The 19320-nt window shown below is 40.2% G+C and overlaps 1 protein-coding gene across 1 annotated transcript in view; it reads right to left on the minus strand.

The window, feature by feature from the left end:
• The window catches only part of SH2D4B (SH2 domain containing 4B), a 67448-nt gene extending 48509 nt beyond the window's left edge, over nt 1-18939 (minus strand). The window contains exons 1-3 of the mRNA XM_052677650.1: nt 18756-18939; nt 3805-3964; nt 1173-1320 (exon numbers count right to left, since the gene is read on the minus strand). Of these exons, the coding sequence (XP_052533610.1) occupies nt 1173-1320; nt 3805-3964; nt 18756-18939 (492 nt within the window). The remainder of the gene's footprint in view (nt 1-1172; nt 1321-3804; nt 3965-18755) is intronic.
• Nucleotides 18940-19320: the final 381 nt, after the last annotated feature.

Raw genomic sequence — 19320 nt, forward strand, 5'->3', positions numbered from 1 at the left:
GTTGCTCTGCTCATTATTCACACATTAATAAAGCTACTTGAAAGGTATAGTTTCATTACTCATTGACATCAATTTTCAAAAGCCTTGTTCTCTCCTATGAGTTCAAATTAATTGTGCAAAGGTAAATCAGCAACTTTATGCTGCAGAGGCTTTTTGCTATATAGCCATCCTCAAATCCCAACCCCACTGTTTATAGATAGACAAGTAACTTGCTGACTTTAGTTGGGAATCAAACCTTATAAATAAACACTGAGATTTTCAAAATTTGTCCTGTTACAGAGGGACAAGGTGAGGATTCCATCCACAGTTTCCATGCATTTAATCACCATCCCAAGAAGAGAAAGATGACAGTAGTCAACTGTCAACTGGGTAAAGTGAGCAGGGTGTAGATGGAAATGGCTGCATGTAGATCTCCTAGGAGTCATGCTTTGCTACAGGTTTTCTCCATGGAAACCCAGCTGCATCAATCTTGTGCAGTCCCACAACACACATCTCAGGCTCAGAATAATTTCTCTGCATACTAAGACAATTGTATTTTCCTATTTTTATCATTACAAAATAAATTGAAAGAAACAGAGATCTGCATTTCCTGTCTTGTCTTCAAATTATCATTGACAAGAGAATCTTAAAAAAGTATTTCAAACCAACATTAAAACACTGTAACCGAGTTTATGGATAATTCACAATGGTGTCAATAAAAATCAGGTAAGTGAACCTCATGAAACAAAGCTTTTCCCCATATGTTGAGAAGGAGAAAGATCCACTGTTCATTACCTTAATGAATGTGGAGAGAGAATTTTTAAGTCAAATGTATGAGCAATGCACACAAAATGCATCAAATATGTTCAAAAAGACTAGCTTAAAAAGATACGTTCCACAATTGAACATTTTTCCCCCAGTATGATTCACTCAGTAGAGCTGACTAAACAATTCCATCAGTGTGTGAGCTGAATAACCCATATGATTGTCCTGACACTTTCGAATGCGATATGTAATTTTTTCCCCCATCACTCACCCAGCTGTGCCGGTGAGCACCATGTAGCTATTTGCATATTCCAGGATGAAAAAACACAAGTTTGGTTCTTAAAACTTATTAATAAACATGCACCAAAGCTGAGAAGAATTTTGAATCTCTGTAAGAACACTTAAAGCCTAAATACAATTGTGCAAACCTTCAGATCCTCCTGAATCTTTTCCTCCTCCAATTTTGCTGCTTTTCGATCTTCCATTTCTATTTTCCACTTTTCTGCTACTATTCTGGCTTTTTCTTGAGCCATAGCATCCCGGAATTTCTTTGTAATTTCAGCTTCTTTTTGTCTCCTTCAGAAAAGAATTTGAAAATAAAAATGATTGAAGATAATTCAAGGCACGGTTCTTGAGGGTTTTTTTAAATTGAAGATCAAATTCTAGTCAGTAGTAGATCCTTGTTTGCAACAAATAATTAGAATTAAACGTCATGGAAATACAAAAGAAAACACACTTAACAAGAAACCTCTGAGGAATGGATTTCAGATAACCATCTGGACAAGAAACTTTTTCAATTTCCAGTAAATGTCCCATTAATATAGCATCTTCTAAATGAGATCAATTTTTTTATTATTATTATTTTCCAGTCATGTCCTGTCTTCCTTGGCTGAAAACAGATTTTTCCTATCCATCTAGCAAACCGTGGGAATTTATTTTCTCTCAAATAGTGAAACCAGTGAAAATGTCAGCAAAACTTTAACAGTAGAGCATTTATTAATTGTGACAGCCTAAAAGGAGCACAGAACACACAGTGAAGTTTTAATCCCTGCTTAAATCTGCAATCATTATAAGCAAGAAGAATCTGATATGAAAAGCAATAATACAGAATAATCCAATATTTAATGTGTTACTTCTGTGCACTGAACTGCAAAACTAAGTGCAGGAAGCAGGTGGCCTACGTCCCAACAACATCACAACATCAAGCATCAAAAGACTTTTCAATCTTTACGAAAGCTGGAATTAGCCCTACTGGAAACACCAGCATGGCACTTGTAGTAATCAGCTTCTGAACTGCTGGGTTAAGAACTAACACAAGCAGCATGCACATTAAGCCAATTGGAAAATAATAATAAAAAAAAAGCATTACACATACAAAATCTCTGTTGTGGGCATAGATGCAACAAATATTTTCTGATTTCACCATCTCAAAACACAGAATCACGGGACAGGCAGGGGCTGCAGTGAAAACTGAGCCAGGGCAAACTTTGTTTCCAGTGTTCTGTCACAGTAAAAAAGTGCTTCCTTGTGTTCAGGTAAAACTTTCTGTGTTCCAGCCTGCATCCACTGTCCCTTGTTCTGCCACTGGGCACCAGTGTAAAGAACCTGCCCCATCCACTTGACTACTACACTTTAAATATTTATAAGCATTGGTAAGACCCATCCTCAGTCTCATCTTCTCCAGACTGAACAGCCCCAGGTCGCTCAGCCCTTCATTGCTGGGGAGATGCTCCAGTTCCTCAGTCATTCTGGGGCCCTCCACTGGATTGCCTCCGGTAGTCCCCTGTCTTTCTTCAACCGGGGAGCCCTGAACTGGACACAGTACTCCAAGTGTGGCCTCAACAGCGCAGAGTAGGGTGGGAGAATAAATCCCCTCAACCTGCTGGTCGCACTCTTTTTATGTACTTCAGACTACTGTTGGCCTTCTCAGCAACAAGGGCTATCTACGCTGCTATCTCATGGCCAACCTGTTGTCCACCAGGACACCCAGGTACTTCTCTGCAGAGCTCCTCTCCAGCAGGTTAGCTTCTATCCCATACCAATGTGCATGATTATTCCTCTTTCATTTTAGTACTATACAATTGCCCTTGTTGAAGGTTCCTCTCCATCCACCTCTCCAGTCTGACCAGGTCTCACTGAAAAGTAGCACATCCTTCTGGTGTGTCAGCTACTCATCCCAGCTTTGTATCATTGGCAAACATGCTGAGGGTGGACTCTATCCCTTCATCCACATCACCAATGCAGATGTTGAAGATGGGATCCAGCACTGGCCACTGGGGAACACTGCTAGCTACAGACCTCCAGATAGATTCTGTGCCACTGATCACAACCCTCAGCTCTGTCAGTCAGCCAGTTCTCAATCCACCTCACTGTCTGCTCATCTATCCCACACTTTCTATGCTTACTTACGAGGATATTATGGAAGACAGTGTAAAAAGCCTTGCTTAAGTCAAGGTTCTCAACATCTGCAGCTCTTCCCACATCTACTCAGCAGATCATGACATCATAGAAGACTACCAGACTCATCAAACACAACTTTCCCCTGGTGAATCCATGTTTACGCACCAGATAACCTGCTTCTCATTCACCTGCTTGGAAATGACATTGCTTGGAGATGACATTAAAAAAAATCACATTCCCAGGGATGCAGGTGAGTCCTCCCTCCTTTCCTTTCTGAAAAGTGATATAAATTGGCTTTCCTCCAGTTCTCAGGCATCTCTCCCATTCTCCATCACCTTTCAAAGTCAGCAGAGAGCAACTTGGCAATCTCCTCTGCCAGTTCCCTATTTTTTATTTACTTACAAACTGGACAACAGTTTAGCAAAATTCCCCAAAAGAAAAATATTCACTACAATTTTTTGTGCAAGAAGATTTCTGTTTTTTAAATATTAAAATAAAATTTATTTTTTCATAGATTGAAAAATCACCAAAAACAAATGAAAGCAAATGTTGACAAAACATACTTACCATTTTTTACCCACCATTACCTCACACCTTTCTACAAGGCCATGTGTCCCATAATGCCAAGTGGACCCTGAATTCAGATTCTTAAATCCTCACCATAGCTCTTCTGCCTCCTTCTGTGCTTGTTGCCTGGCGCGTTCAGCTATTAGCTCCTCTGATATCTGTTCATACGGCTTGTCACCTGGGGCTTCTCCCATAACCCAGACCCAGACCTCACCATCCTTCCCACGCAGCCACTGCACATGTTTGCCATTACCTGCAACAGCCAACAGCAGAAATAAAGACAAAAAAGGAAAAAGCAAACACGTAAGTGCAGGCTCAAATTCTTACATTAATATAGAAGAAAAGACCAGAAAACCATAATTGGGAAGCAATTTACTACTCAGAATAAGATACATCAGGCTTGATGAAATCTACAGATTTGACCCATCCACCATGCTACAAGTGGGGAAGACAGTGTTTGTACAATTCAAAGCATATAATCTTCAAAGACTCATTGCTCTACCAAAAATAATAATTAAAAAAAAATAAAATTCTGTTGTATTCTCCAGAACTTAGGGACTATGATCCCATTATTAATTGCAAAACTATATTGTCTTGCTTAATTCAGCAAAGGATGAACAAAGGGAAGAGAAAAAGAGATGGAGAGATAGAAATAACAAGTAGCATTATACAACTAGAAATGCTTTAGCCCACAGAGAATTCTGAGCGTCAGGCATGCAGAGACCCAAGCTGAACCTTCACAGAATTTGAGGAATTCCCTGCTTCCACTGTATGAAGAAGTTACAGAAAGCCTACACATTAGAGCACACCACTCAACAGTAGAAGAGTTTCTGTTCCAGTAGGCAATTCACAGGGATCAGTTTTCACCAAAGATACTATGCAAAAATCTACGGCTGCTGTGTTGGCAGAGAGATTTCACCAACACAGCTTGTGCACTCTTGACAATACAAATGTTTGGCAAGCATTCATTTCCAAAACATCTGTGAAAGGCTTCCTGCTGAGTACAAAGAGTACTTGATTAGATGCGATGTGACTAAACTTTAAGTCATATACACCACCTCACTCTTGTACATTTAATTCATACATTTTAGAAATTCATAAGAAGGAATAAGTGGAAACACCCTTTGCATCCATTTTTTACTTCTTGCTGATTTATTGAAATTGTCCTTCACAAAAGGACATTCCATCACAAACACTACAGCCAAGATAGATAATGAAAATCATTTAAAAAAAAAATACAGACTAAAAGGCCACAAGGGATCAGCAATTAATCTCATTTGCTCTACATTAAGCAGGTTGTTCCACAAGTAATGCCTCCTATTTATTTCCATGGAAAGGACAATGGATAAAAGGAACAATAATACTGTTTTCTAGAGCAAATCTCAGCTAACAAACACTATTTCTCAGCATAGTCACCACCATTACCTAGGCATTTTCACCAGTGATGAACAAGAGCCTCCTGCATGCCATGCTTGTACAAATATGCATCAACAGAAGTAACCAAACACACCACCCATTGCCTCACTGTGCTCACATCCATTGTTTGGCCTCTGTAAACATTCAGCAAACATCAATGACTGTTAATGGATTTTTCCACACAGAAGAATTCTATGACACATCTTAACTTCATATGCACTCCCATGACATTCTGCCAGAGTGCCCCTCTGCTATAATCTGTGACACAGCAAGAAAACGTAATGGAATACTGGTGGGAAGGTTCAGCCTCTACTGCTGTACCACCAACACCCACTTCTGAGGTTGTGGGCCAATGTAATAAAATAAAAAGCATTATTTTCAGAGCAGACCTCATACATTCCACTAGATTTTAGCCTCTTGCCTTCATATTGAGACCAGTAAATTCTCGGTGGCCACTTATTACCCTCCAGAAGTCTTCTGCCTCATTTCTGCCTCACTTCAAGACATGAAGAATTGGACAGCCCACATTTTCCTAGCTAGTTTTTTTTCTGATCAATCTTGTAGGAGTTAAAATAAATTTGGTCCTATCTGAACCTTCACTTGCAGTTTTTTGTTTTACCTTTTTTTTTGTTTGTTTGTTTTACAACTTTCTCCACTTCATTAGCTTTGCTACTCCTACCATCTTTAACTATCTGCTGTTCTACAAGAAGGGAAATATCCACTTAACCAGATTAAAGTTTCCCAATGTATAATCAAAAGTATTTTTGAGATCTCAAAAACTGAAGAGAGAAAACTGCAGAAGAGAAGGAAGCAGGGCTGTAAGCAGCAGGTCACGCCAGTGCCAAGCCTCTCTCATAAATGTTTACAATGCAAACTGAAGGCAACAAACATATCAAATCTCTCAATGAAAGCTGATATTCTACATCAAATTTGAAAAGTGATTTGTAAGAATTCCCTCTGTTGGTGTAATGGTGCTAACTTCATTGAGTAGAAAAATTTAAGCTAGTAACGTTTCCCTTCAATAACCCCCAAATGCTTTGTCCTTTCACAGTCTATCAGATTATGTCTCAGGATACAAATGTGAATGTATTCTACTGTGGTTCTATTGTGTTCTGTTAGCATTGTATTTTTTTCTACACAACATTTGAGAAACATCTACCAAGAACAGATTGGTCATATCAGTATGTGTCCCTAAGGCTGTCATCTACTGCATTTCACGCATTTTACATCCTGAGAAGTACAGAATGATTTCCTAGGAATACTGGCTCTACATCTGGAAGATGTGGATTTTACAGCTGGTCCACTTGATGGGTAAGGAATTGGCTGGATGGTAGCATTCACAGTGTTTGCAGTCAATGGCTCAGCATCCAGGTGGACATCAGTGATCAGGACTGGGACAAGCACTAATTTTATCTTTGTCATCAGACAGTGGGATTGAGTACTTTCAGCAAGTTTGTTACAACACCAAATTGAACTGTGCGGTCAACATGCTGAAGGGAAAGATGCCATTCAGACAGACCACGACAAACTCGAGAAGTAGGATCACGGAAATCTCCTGCAGTTCAACAAGGCCTAAGTGCAAGATCCTGCACTTGTGTCAGGTACTTTCTCAGCATGAGAAAGCAACGTATGCTTGCAGTCCAGAAGGCCATTTGAGTCCTGGGCTGCATGAAAAACAGCATGGCCAGCTGATCAGGAAGGTGATAATCCCCCTCTGCCCCACCTTCATGAGGCCTCACCTGCACTACTGTGCTCCTCCCCCCTCTACCCATGCCCAAAAAAATATGGAGTTGTTGGAGCAAGTCCAGAGGAGAGTCATTAGGATGCTCAGAGGGCAGGAGGACCTCTCTCCTGTGAAGAGAGGCTCAGGGAACCTTTTCTCTCAGGAGAAGAGATGGCTGACTCCCAGTACCTAAAGGGGGCTTACAAGAAAGCTGAAGAAGGACTTTTAAAGGAGCATGCTGTGATAGGAAAAGGGTTAAGGGCTTTAAAATAAAAGAAGGAAGATTTAGATTAGAAATAGGAAAAAAATATCTTCACTATGAGAGAGGCAAGACACTGGAACAGGTTGTGCAGAGAAGTTGTGGATGCGCCATTCCTGGAGGTGCTCAAGGCTAGCGTGGGGGGCTTCAAACAACCACATCTAGTAAAAGGTGGCTCATGATTTTATGGTCCCTTCAAACCCAAATTATTCTGTGATTCTAATATGTTTCTCAGACACACAATTTAACCATAATTACCGAGCCACTTAAAACAATTGATTTGTAGACCCATACTGAGATATTGTTCTCTCTCTTCCTTTTAAAACAATAGATCTGTCTTGTAAGTCTACAGACAATAGATACACAAAGCATTTTGAAAAACATGGGTGCAATATATTGTAGGTTAAGTACTATACTGCAGTACCGTACACTGCTATATTAACAGACATAGTTCAAGTTGGAAGATAAGAGCTATCAAAAATCTGGCAATTTGAAGTTCCAGTGTTAAACAGGTAGATTTCTACACATACAAATTTATTATGTTTGAACTTCAGCACATAAACTTATATTCACCTTTTTCTTTAGAGCATGAGAAAAACTTTCAAATTCAACTATTCTCCATTTTACATCAAGAAATGACTCCCATGCAAATCATACCTTAAATCTACTAGAGCTTTATTCCCTATAAAGTTGGAGATTGGCTTTACTGCACAATCTGATCATAAAACCTTGCACTTTCTTAGCACAAAATAACAACCAAAAAATATGAGTGGTCAGGAAAAGAAATAACTCAGGGAGAAGATCTGACATTGTGAAAATGGAATTCCTGCCATATAAGAGGCATTTGCAGTCTCAAGATCAAGTTCACAGTGGTCACTGTCAGGCCTTTTGGGCCAACAATACTGAGCTTGCATTTTCAAACTGTAGAACCAACTCCAAGATATGAGCTGAGAGCACAGAAAACTCTTTTCCTCAATATTTTCAGGAAACTAGCGTTGTCTGCCTTACTAGTGCAGAATTACTACCTTTGAGGGCTGATTATATTAAAATAATTTATACTTTGAGACACTTCTAAAGTGTTACATTTTTCAGAATATACATATCCTATTCATATAATTTATTTCTAAATGCAACGAATTTGAAATAGAGAAACTCAAATAAGTCTAAAAAGAAAAGACAGGTCCTAACTAAATAAATTAGAAGTCTAAGTGAGAAAGCAACAAGGGAATCTCATTTCTCTTCTTCAGAAACAGAGACATCTGAGCCCAGGAACAAAACCTAATACAAAATCAGGAAATAAAATCATCTCTTGAGTCCCAGCCTGGTGCTGGATTACGGAAATACTTCTCTTTTCCTGCAGATTGTGGCAGGCTGTGAATAGTTAGCATTAGGAAGTACTGGACATCAAGATTAGTCCAGAAGAGAAAGACAGAAAAAAAACAAACAAGCATTTCAGAAGCAAGAATTACCTTATCAGGAAAATGTACTGAATAATTCACCAAGACTTTTTTCTAGCTCTACTGCTCAGACCAACAATTTATAAAGGTACAGAATATTATCATGTTTTTTGGCTACATCAACTCTATAGTAACTCAACAAATCAACATTACTTCTTGCAATTCTCTTAACCTGTCAATGGAGGAGCACCTCTTACTGAGGTCTCCCGAAGCTACAGCTATATTGCTATAAGACCAGTAAATAGGTTTTTCCATATTACCTCCTACACTAGGCAAATGCAAAATCAAGCGTGCTAAATTTGCAGCACAAAGAGATAACAATGCAAACTTTGAGACCTACAACCTGAAGCAACAGCAACATAAAATTGCACTTATAAACACAAATGCATACACACAATCAAAACTGATCAAAGATGACCAAGTCATCTTTCTATTTATTTGCGTTTATTCAGTAAACGGCATAGAAGCTATGTAAGTATAAAACAACACCCTAGAGAGCAAGTCAAGTGTCTCACCTGCAAGCACTGCTAGTCTCTCTCTACCAGCAATAACGCCAACCTCACACACTGAGCTGGAGCTCAACCATGGGCTGGGCTGTACATCACAACAGGATGCCCTTTAAGCTTGCCTTAAGAAATCCTCAGTGTATGCAGGATATCATTACTGCCACGGCCGAGCACTGCCAGAGAACATGAACATTAGCAACATTAGACAAGAGTGAAAGCCATCAGGGGAAGGGGGCCTGTGAGGAGGACCCCGCTGCAGGCAACACTTATACTAAACGAGGGATCAGCTTGCATTAGTTCAGGCTTCCATGCTGAGATTGAGGCTTAAAGCAAATGGAACTGCACAAGTCTCCCCATCTTTCATCGCTTCTGCTGATCAGGATGGAGGAGGAGAATCACAGTTGGTTTTTTAATGAGTTCGGTTTTATCTAGCTTCATTTTCAAACACGCTTGCAATTAAAGGGCTTTAAAAATAGCAATAATCAGAGCAAACAGGATATCGTTGGAATCGGTTCCATCCTCTGAGCTCACTCATTATTGTTTTAACAGCTACAACACCCTTGACAATTCCTACTTGTGATCCATCTCCCTGGTTTTCATGGGAGGAGTTCGAAGGCCCATGGTGTCAGGCCTCCCAGCTGTGCTGTTACTTTCCTGCACCTGCCCACTCAGCCCTGCCAAACAGGGAGGAGCACCAGTAATCCCCCTTGCCTTTGTAGCACAAGGAATATTACAAGCTCTGTCAAGTGTAGATTGAGGAAATGGAAAGATCACTGATTTATAATTTGAGAAGCACAGAAGGGCTTTCTAAGTCTGCTAAAAAGTCACTTTCTCAAAACAGCCTGCTATTTCAATGAACAGCCTTGTTTCTCTGAGGTTTGGTTTCCCACCACAGCTCTCCCACTTGGAAGCTACAGATCTCTGCAATAGCAAATTACTTGATTTCCTCACTAGCTGAAAAGCTTTGTAGTCAGATAAATATCTTTTGACCCACTCTTTAAAAGCATTCCTTCTCTCGCTCTGCACTAGAAGAATGCTCCTGAGCTTTATTCTGCATTTGAAATAGGCTGCATGAGCATTCACTGCTGACATCAAACTGATCGGTCTGATCTGCCTTTGTTGGTCAGAGATAAATGCAGTTCATGGGGTTACTTTCGCTGTTGTTGTTCTTTGCGTGGCATACTCTAGTCTGAGCACTATGTGTTTCATATAAGATTTTAGTCTTAGCTTTCTGAAAAAACAACTGTTACATCTTTAAGGTAGAGGCTTGCATTTTCATAGTCAGCAGAGTACATGAGGTTGTGCTCAGTTTTATAAGGTACCAGACATATACTAGAAACTCATTGATAAAGATGATGGTGAGGATATTAAGCTATCAGTTTCCTGAGCTTAGCCACTCACCATTTCCCTTCTTTTTAAGGAGAAAAGACAATCCATGTTTCTGTGAATGCTTCTGAAAGACATAAAATGACAGAATGCACTTTCCTGAATACTAACATCTGTAGATCCATAAAAATACACACGGAATAACTAAGTGGTATAACACAATGAAAAGCACAGCAAGAAAGCAAGGTCCCAGGCTGCAGCAAGCAAAAATTTGCTCAAACACAACAACTACAGGCTGTCAGAAAGAAATGCTTACTTTCAGAAGACCTCGGGTAGGCAGAGATCTCCAACAAAAGAACCCTCACCTCCACTGCCAAATGAGGTCTTGTAAGGGGTGGATCCTGGCTCCAGCCCTTCCTGTCACTCAGCTGCATTGCGTGCACCTGAGCTCCCCTGGCTTGGCCCTGCCTTCCCACCAGGTGCTCCATCACTGCTTCAGGCCATGATTTAGCATTTCCACTACAGGTGTTAATGATGAAAGCAATGAAAGTAACATAATCCCACAATAAGCTGCAGATATACTACAGTTAATTATGTGGTCTACCCCTGCTAGTAGTCATAGGGCCACAAACCCATCTCTTCCAAGAATACATTCTGAGAGCTCCGTTGCTTCAAACTAATCTTTGAGACAGTAAGAAAATGGGGAAAAACTCTAAACTGCTCAAGCAGCCCCCCAGCATTTTATTTTATATGCTGTCCAATTCCAACACTGAGTTGTGTGCCTTCCTATTTGAAGGAGGATTTGCAGGGGGAGCAGGAGAATTCAGCTGGTTTACATTAATCTATCAGCAAGGATCTCAGCACCACTGAAAAATGAGCCTTCATGGCTCTCCAGCTGCTTTCTGATCATATAACAAACCCAATCTTATGTTTATGGAATTACAGCCTGTTGCCATGGAAATAATTATGCTGCAATATACCCCTGCAGGATTAAATAAAGGAAGAGTGACTGCAAGAGAGCAAACATAAAGCGAGGAGACAGTTACCCAAATCAGACTCCGGTAATTAACAAATGTGGCAAAAATATCCATGCATAACACTCAAAGGTAAAATGGGTTTGCAATATCAGAAGTTTGAATACTGTGAACAAATGAAAAATAAAATAGCACTTAATTGATCTCTTTCCAGTATGCCCCAAATATTTTCTTGGCTCCTTGGGCAAAGCACGCTAATGCCTATTAATTTTATGCTTTGCCACTTTCAACTGGGAAGTAACATTCAGAGCTTAAAGACGTTGCTGTAACTCTACAAATTACAGTTTAGCAGCAAGCTCAAGTCACTCCATTTTCATGCCCCTTTCATTGGAAATGGTGTAAGAGTGCAGATGCATATGAGATCAGAGAGGAAGCTTATGAATTCATTTACATCAATAGCATTCATTTATTTTCCGTTCATTGAAAAAAAAGAAAGGAAAAAGCACTATAATTTCTGATTCCCAATCCCAATTATCTTTTATACACAGTAAAAGTTATATGAAAAGCTTATTTCTCACTAAGAGCTATCACAAAGCATCCAAGTTTACCTGCTACCACAGAATAAATTAAAGCAAGTCTGCATGGCTACTTCAAGGGCTGATGGAAAATCATTGGTATCCCACCACAGCGAGATTTTCCATCATCAAGGCACAGAAGTGCATTGGGAAGTTAATGAACCATCATCAGTGTCTGAATAAACCCATCACTCACTTGAACTCATCAAATTTTCCTATATTTTCCAAATCCTTCCTTCAAAACCCAGTGCTTTTATTGAAAACAGGGACAAATTGCAAGAATATACGGAATTAGCTTGGGGAAACCTCACTCTCCCCTTGGTTGCAGTGCTGCTCTATTTCCATATGAAGTATTCATGAGCTTGCAACCAGTCACAACCTCGTATCATTACCAGAGCACAACTATGTACAAGAAAGCCTGTCTACCACCTCTGTGTCCCGGCGGGCTCAGCAGAACCATCAGCAAAGGAACACAGCAATTGTCTCCCTGCCAGTGACTCAATTAACCCAGTAGCCTCTCCGAACACAGATGCAAAAGAAATCTTGGCTGAAATAAGACCTACGTAGCTAGCAATATTCTGCTCTTATGTTTCTGCAAAACAGCGAAGTCAGCTGCAGGGCAGAGGATGAGACTAAAAAGCACAGACTCAAGGGCTAATCCAAGGAGGGCAGAGAAGTCCCTCTGGATTTGTTCCATCTGGTACATATCTGGGTCAGAGATGTTTACTTTTCTCAAGCTGGGGCTAGAAACATTTAGAAGCCACTGTTTAAGCACAGCTCAGTACAGAGCCACATTCGGCATGAACCCTGAGCAGCTGAGGTATCTGAGCCCCAAGGTATCTAGTACTAACAACAATGCATCGCATCACAGGCTACTATATATATGTTGTGAAAGCTACATCAAAGCTTTTCCAACAATTTCAAATTAGTTGGCTCAAATCCCTAATAAAAATTATTCGAATGTTTTAATTACATTTTCAGTCCTCTCTGAATTCAAAACAATTATGAGACTTGATAGAATTCAAGACCACATACAGCCAGAAACTTTGGAAATACTCAAGTCTGATAGTTTTGGTTAGATCCAGTGATACAGGGAACAAGACAGTGAAGGCTGCCAGGAGCATGTCTCTGTAGTGTTAGCCAAGCCTTAGCTAAGCATTACCAGGATGTAGAGAAGATTTACTACAAATGAGGAATACGTTCCTGAGTTCAGAAATGTAGAGGAATGTCACTGTGTACATCCACGCACCCTTAAATGCAAACAGTGAAACATGTACTTGCTGGTCTTCACCTGCAACAGTGATCTATCCTCCAACGATCCATTTGTGACATTTGAAATACTTGCTTTCAAATTGCTTCATCTATTCTCCAATGATTTTCCAACACAAATGTCATTTAGACGGAGAAATTATTTTCTAGCCATGCTGTGATAAACCTACCTAATTTTCTCCCAGCTATGCTTGTTAAAGACAGGTAAATAACAGAGTTTACAAATAGCTCCTGTCTGAACATCCTGAACTGCAGTTCACAATGAGTAAATGTCAGCATAAGTAGCAGCAGTCCCACATTGTCTTACCTCCCACATGGCTGCTCTTCAGCTTCCTAGAGCTCAATAGGCTTTGAAATCTCACCTTAGGTATTCTGACAGCTTTGGATAGCACAAGAGTCAAAATCCAAACTGGCAGCGTTCTTCGCTTAGTCCCAACTCCACTATAATAGTTAAAGGGCTTCTACCTAATGACATAAATGCACTTCATTGCAAATTGCAAAGCTGCCTGTCAGTCCGCTGAAAAAATCCCAAAGGAATCCTGAATTTTTGAAGAGGCTTCCCTTAGAGGTATTAGCACAACGAGAAAAGGCAACCTGTTTTTATTACAATGAAGAAATATCCCTGAAAGATCAGCTAAGGAATTATTTATAAATAGAGGACAACCTCTAAATTCCACTAACTCTATTCCTTTTTCAAGCTCTTTCAGAAAAAGCCATCAGTCATAATAAAAGCTTCAAAATACTTGCTTGAACTTAGAATAAATTCATTAAATAATGTTGTTTTGGGAGGACCCCGAAGCAATGCTCAAATTCTACCAATACATTCTAGGGAAAGTACAAACACAGGCTTGGTAGAAACAGTAAAAGCATCAGAGCAATTCACTGTCAGCTAAAGGAAATACTTCATCCCAGAGAAATGACTCCTTTATAGTATTCCTTTAACACCTTGATTTATATTTTAAAAAGGGAGGAATTTTAAGCTGTTGAAGACCATGGAAACATTTCATTCACGCTCAAAATAAAATACTATCTTTAACATTAGCTCAGTCTGATATAAATCTCAATTGTGACCTTTTCCTCAAGACACATGAACCAACCAACTCAAACGTAAAAGCAGGTATGATTTAGCTGTTACTGATGAAGGCTAATATTATTTTCTTCAGACACAAAGACTGAGACTGATTTCATGTAGAATGCTATACTGTTTTTACTGCTAAACTCTCTCAACAACTTACATCAAGCTTCATAGCATTTAACAGGACATCTAAGACAATCTCTGTTCTTTGCTGTCCCCACAAAAAAAAATAATAAAAAAAATCACTGTAGGCCTTGGGACTTGGCTAGTTAGTTTCCACAACAATTGAAAAGTTATCACACTGAGCAATATCCCCTAAACCTGTGGGTGGTTTTAACTCAAGAACAAAAATAATCTTTTTATTTGACCTATGAGTGCCACCCTTTTCTTCCCCAACTCTGGGCTCGTGGTTTCTGCAAGACAACATATCTTGCCTTGTATGGCAAGTCAGTTACACAGTGCAGCTTGCTGTACTTCAAACCAGGACTTCCAGGAAAGAGCTGACGTGGATGACGCTCAAGAAGATCAGAGTGGAATGGCTCCAGCGGCCTGCAGCAGACAAGGCATCTCCTCTAGGCCCTTCTCCAGCAAGTTTAGAGTCCTGCTCTTAGAGACCAGAAACCTTCTTAGGTTTGTGTAACCACTCTTCACCTCACATCAGCACTCTCATTTTCACAGATATCTTGTTGTCCTATTTGAAAAGTCATGGCTGCCAAGCGCAGTCCCTGGTACCATCACTTCCATTTTAAAAAAAGAGAGAAAGGAAGAACCGGGGAACTACAGGCTGGTGAGCCTCAGCTCCATGCCTGAGAAGATTATGGAGCTGACCTTCCCGGCAGAGACATTAAGGTAATGCCAAATAATCAAAATCGCATTCACCGTCATTGCAAAATTTTGAGAAATGCACCCCTTTTGATTTGTTGTTTGTTTTGCAGAGTAATAAAAGGTGAGCTCTTGAACCGGAGGAGAATTGTACCAGTTATTGCATAGGACTGCAGCTCAAGCCCAAGCACCTTCTGGAACACTTCTGAAGAAATGTTTATTATTACCAATTCCTTTTGCACTGCCTCACCCTACTCCCTCCCAAAGAGGCAGGGTATGGGTTTCATAAGTAAATATTTTATCTATGAGAAAAATGGAAGAGCCATTTGATTAGAAACATTAGATCATGAAAGTTAAGATATATTTTCAGTGGAACCAAATGCCTGACTTCCTCAACTTTTAATTTCAATAGTTCTCTCTCAAAAGCTTCTGTAAGATCAGCTCTCCAGTACAGTTCTTTTGGATGTGGTATGCTTTTATCTTCAGTCAAACCGAAAGGATAATTCAAATTGTTAATTTAAGAAGGTACGTAGGTCACTCCAAAAGTAATGCCTCCTATTCATTTCCATGGAAACTACAACAGATACACAGAGCAGAATAACAATGTTTGAGAGAGCACATTCTCAGCTACACAGCATTATTTTTCAACAGTCACCATCACTAGTTACGCATTTTCACCAGCAATGAACAAGAGCCCATATGTCACACTTGTAAAAATCCACACCAGCAAAGTGACCCTCTGTTTCACAGCTGTTTTTATGGCATTGTTGCTAGGAAAACATTGCCCATGCAGTCCATCTTTCATCAGCCCAGATAGACTGAACTCACGAAGGCACCAAATTCTGACAACATGGCAGGCATGGTAGTACAGTTCAGCCAAGATTGGCAGTGTGCTCCACAGTCTTCAAAGCAGTATAGGGCCTGGCATTATCACGTTGCAAGAGAAAGGTCATCCTCTATTCTTGCCACATTCTGGAAGTTGAAGCCTTCAGCTTAGTCAGGGTCACAGTGTAGCAGTCAGAGTTGATGGTTTGTGTGGGTTTCAGGGAATCCAGAGGAATCACCCCTTTTCTATCCCAAACTGTACACATAACTTTACTCACCGAGGGCTGTGTCTTGAACTTCTTCAGCAGGGAACCCATGTAGCCACCCCACGTACTGCAGTTTTGACAGTGGCTTATAGTAGCAACACCACATTTAATCATTTCTTATGACATAATTCAGGCAACTATCATCTGCAACTTCCTATTAGTTCAAGAGGTCCTCACAGATACCATATGGTGTTCTTTCCCTTTCCGTGTATTGCCACCATGGTTTCCAATGCTTTGAAGCCAAGATTCTGCTCCATCCATTGTTCCCTTGTCATAATCTATCAATTCACATGGATGAGCTGATGAAGATGCTCTTCATTTGGTGGTGTGACAGCTGTGTATGATATGTGGCTCGTCTTTCACATCACTGCTGAAAAGCACAACCCACTGCCTCGCTGTGCTCACATCCATTGTTTGGTCTCCATATGTGTTCAAAAGGTGACAACTGATGTCAACAGCTGGAATTTTTTTCTACACAGAGGAATTCAATGACACATCTTTGCTGCTTGTGCCCTTCCATGTCAGACACCATTCTGTCAAACTGCCCCTCTGCTGCCATCTGTCTCATGGCAACAACATGTAATGGGTATCGGTGGCCCTAATGCCATATTATGAGCATCTGCCTCTGACAATGTGAGACAACATAGTAAAATACAAGGCACTACTTTCAGAGCAGTCTTGGTAATATGTAAACTAGAAAGTTGATGTGACATTTTACTCTAGGCAAATGTGAACATTTTTGTCAGTACAAACGCAATCTAAAAGTTACTGTGTTGCTCCTCTCCTCCTCCTCTAATTCTTTATAAATCAGAAAATTAATTACCCAGAAAATAGTCTCCTGTAGTAGGAAGCTGAACAGGTTTAATGCATAGTTTATATATGGAAATTTAGATGTCAACACTGTGACAAATCATCACATAAATATTTTTGCAGCTAGAGTTTGCTGCATCCATCTTTCCCAAAGAATGAGCATAATGCAGATTATCTGGATGATAAACAGCTGTTTTGGTTTAAGGATCTGAAAGACATTTTTAATATTTTTTTCCAGCTACAAATCAATTGAGATGAACAAAGTTATTGTGCTGTATGAAAGAAGCGATCCTGATGCCATCTTTCTTAGAGGAGAGATATTCACTGTAAGAACACTAAGATGAAGAAAACAGAAATTAGACACAACTTGGTTTCCCAACTTCTACCTTGTCATCTGTCAGGGGACACTTCAAACTCACTACTTCTAAATAGACTGTTCTTAATGTTCCCCCCCTCATTTCTAGGCTACCATTGTTACCTACCCTGGAGTCATTTTACAAAGGCCCTAGCTTCAAGTGAGTCTTGAAAACTAATTTTGCTTTGAAATTTCTTTAGTCATAGTGTTTGAATTGCCAAGTATCCGACTGGATATACCCAGTACTTTGTAAGGTTCAGCTGCTCTAAACTTCTTAAGAAGTCTGACAACTGAATCCAATAATGTATCTGCATTGAGGTGCTCAAAGCAAAGCCTTCTGCTATGGCAAATAGTTAACAGGAGCAACGCTTTACATAGTGACTGCAGCTGTAATCAGCTACCCAGGATTATTAGTGATTTCGAATGTTCAGACTTAAATCGATTTAAAGATTGGATGAGATCTTTAGCATTTCACAGGGAGTGTTTGACACATCTCTGTGACACCTCCTTGCTGAGTGAGGAATGGCTGCAACCACATTTTCATGAGAAAATAGTTTTCTATCATGCATCCTCTAGATGAGGAAAGAGTTGGAAGCCACTTACACAAAAGAAACAAGGAAATATTTCTATTTATTCTAAACCAGTTGAACCCAAGATCAAACACTCGGTAATGACCAAGTGGAAAATTTTTTTCTTTTATTCCCCACAATTTCACTTGCTTTCTCAGCCAACACATTCAGCACACGTAGCAGACTGAGGATGGAGCTCTGCAGCTTCACTAAATATCCCATGAAAACACATCTTCATGTTTTTTTTCCCCACAATTTCTCTTTTTTTGTCCTATTTTCTATCATCTATTCAAAACTGTATAGCTGGACATCTAAACTCACATGGTGTGGCTGTTCTTACATAACATCTTATTCATAGTCAACCCTTCCCAAGCAGCTCCAATTCACGAACCTATCTTCTGATCCAATCACATGTAAACAATTAGCGCCAAGTTAAGAAACCTCAACAGCACAGGTAAGCCTGCCTTCCACTTGACTGAGGAGCAAGTAAAGGGATAGCAGGCAAAGAAAAAAGCCTCAGTAGCGGGAGACCTGGTAATCTCCAGTTACCACTGAAAAAATGGGAGCGGTGATTTCTGTCTGAAAGAGTCACTTTGAAACAATTCCCCTTGCTCCCACACTAAATTACTCCCTGGAGAAAGAATTAGCCTTGAGAGACAAAGAGCAGGAACTGTGTTTTTGCTGCCCAAGCCTGTTTTGCCTATGGGGACAACTGGCAAGCTTCCTTGTAATCTGTTTCAGAAATGCTGTATCACAGCCAGTTGCATGCCCATCTCCCCAGCTCCAGAACAAGCATAGGAGGAGGTTACAAGCTTACTTTGTTTGCGCCTTGCTGTTTTTGTCAGCATAGCCTCCTCCATTCGTGCTTTCTCTTCCCTCTCCTTCCAGCGCCTCAGCTGCTCTTCTCTCATCTTGTAGAACAAGATTTGCTTTTGCTCTTCATTCAGCTCTGCCAAGAGCTCAGGGTCGATATACATATCACGCAAAATTTGCTGCAGCATGACTACTCCAAAAGCAAAGAGAGAAACTTGCTCCCAACTACCTTCAGTACAACGAGGAGATCCCACCTACAGCACTCCAGAAAGCAACCTGCAGCAAAGGAATTCTCCCTCATCTGCCAGCCCAGCACAGGCTCGATTCTTCTTCCTCTGTCCCTCTTCTTTCAGGCATATTCTGCTCCTCTTCTCTTACACTGACAGAGTTCTCTGCTTATCTCATCCACAAAGGTAGTGACAGGTGTCGAGTGAAATGAGGGGGGAGGAAAGGAGAATGATGATGAAATAAATGAAAAGACCAAAAGAAATAAGACCCTTCAGTGTTCCTGACTGCAAACAGGTAAAAATAAGGGATTCTTGACTGCACCCATCATTTTTGCTCCCTTG

The sequence above is a fragment of the Tympanuchus pallidicinctus genome, unplaced genomic scaffold (genome assembly GCF_026119805.1).
Source record: "Tympanuchus pallidicinctus isolate F22 unplaced genomic scaffold, pur_lepc_1.0 scaffold16, whole genome shotgun sequence".
NCBI classification, from domain to species: Eukaryota; Metazoa; Chordata; class Aves; order Galliformes; family Phasianidae; genus Tympanuchus; species Tympanuchus pallidicinctus.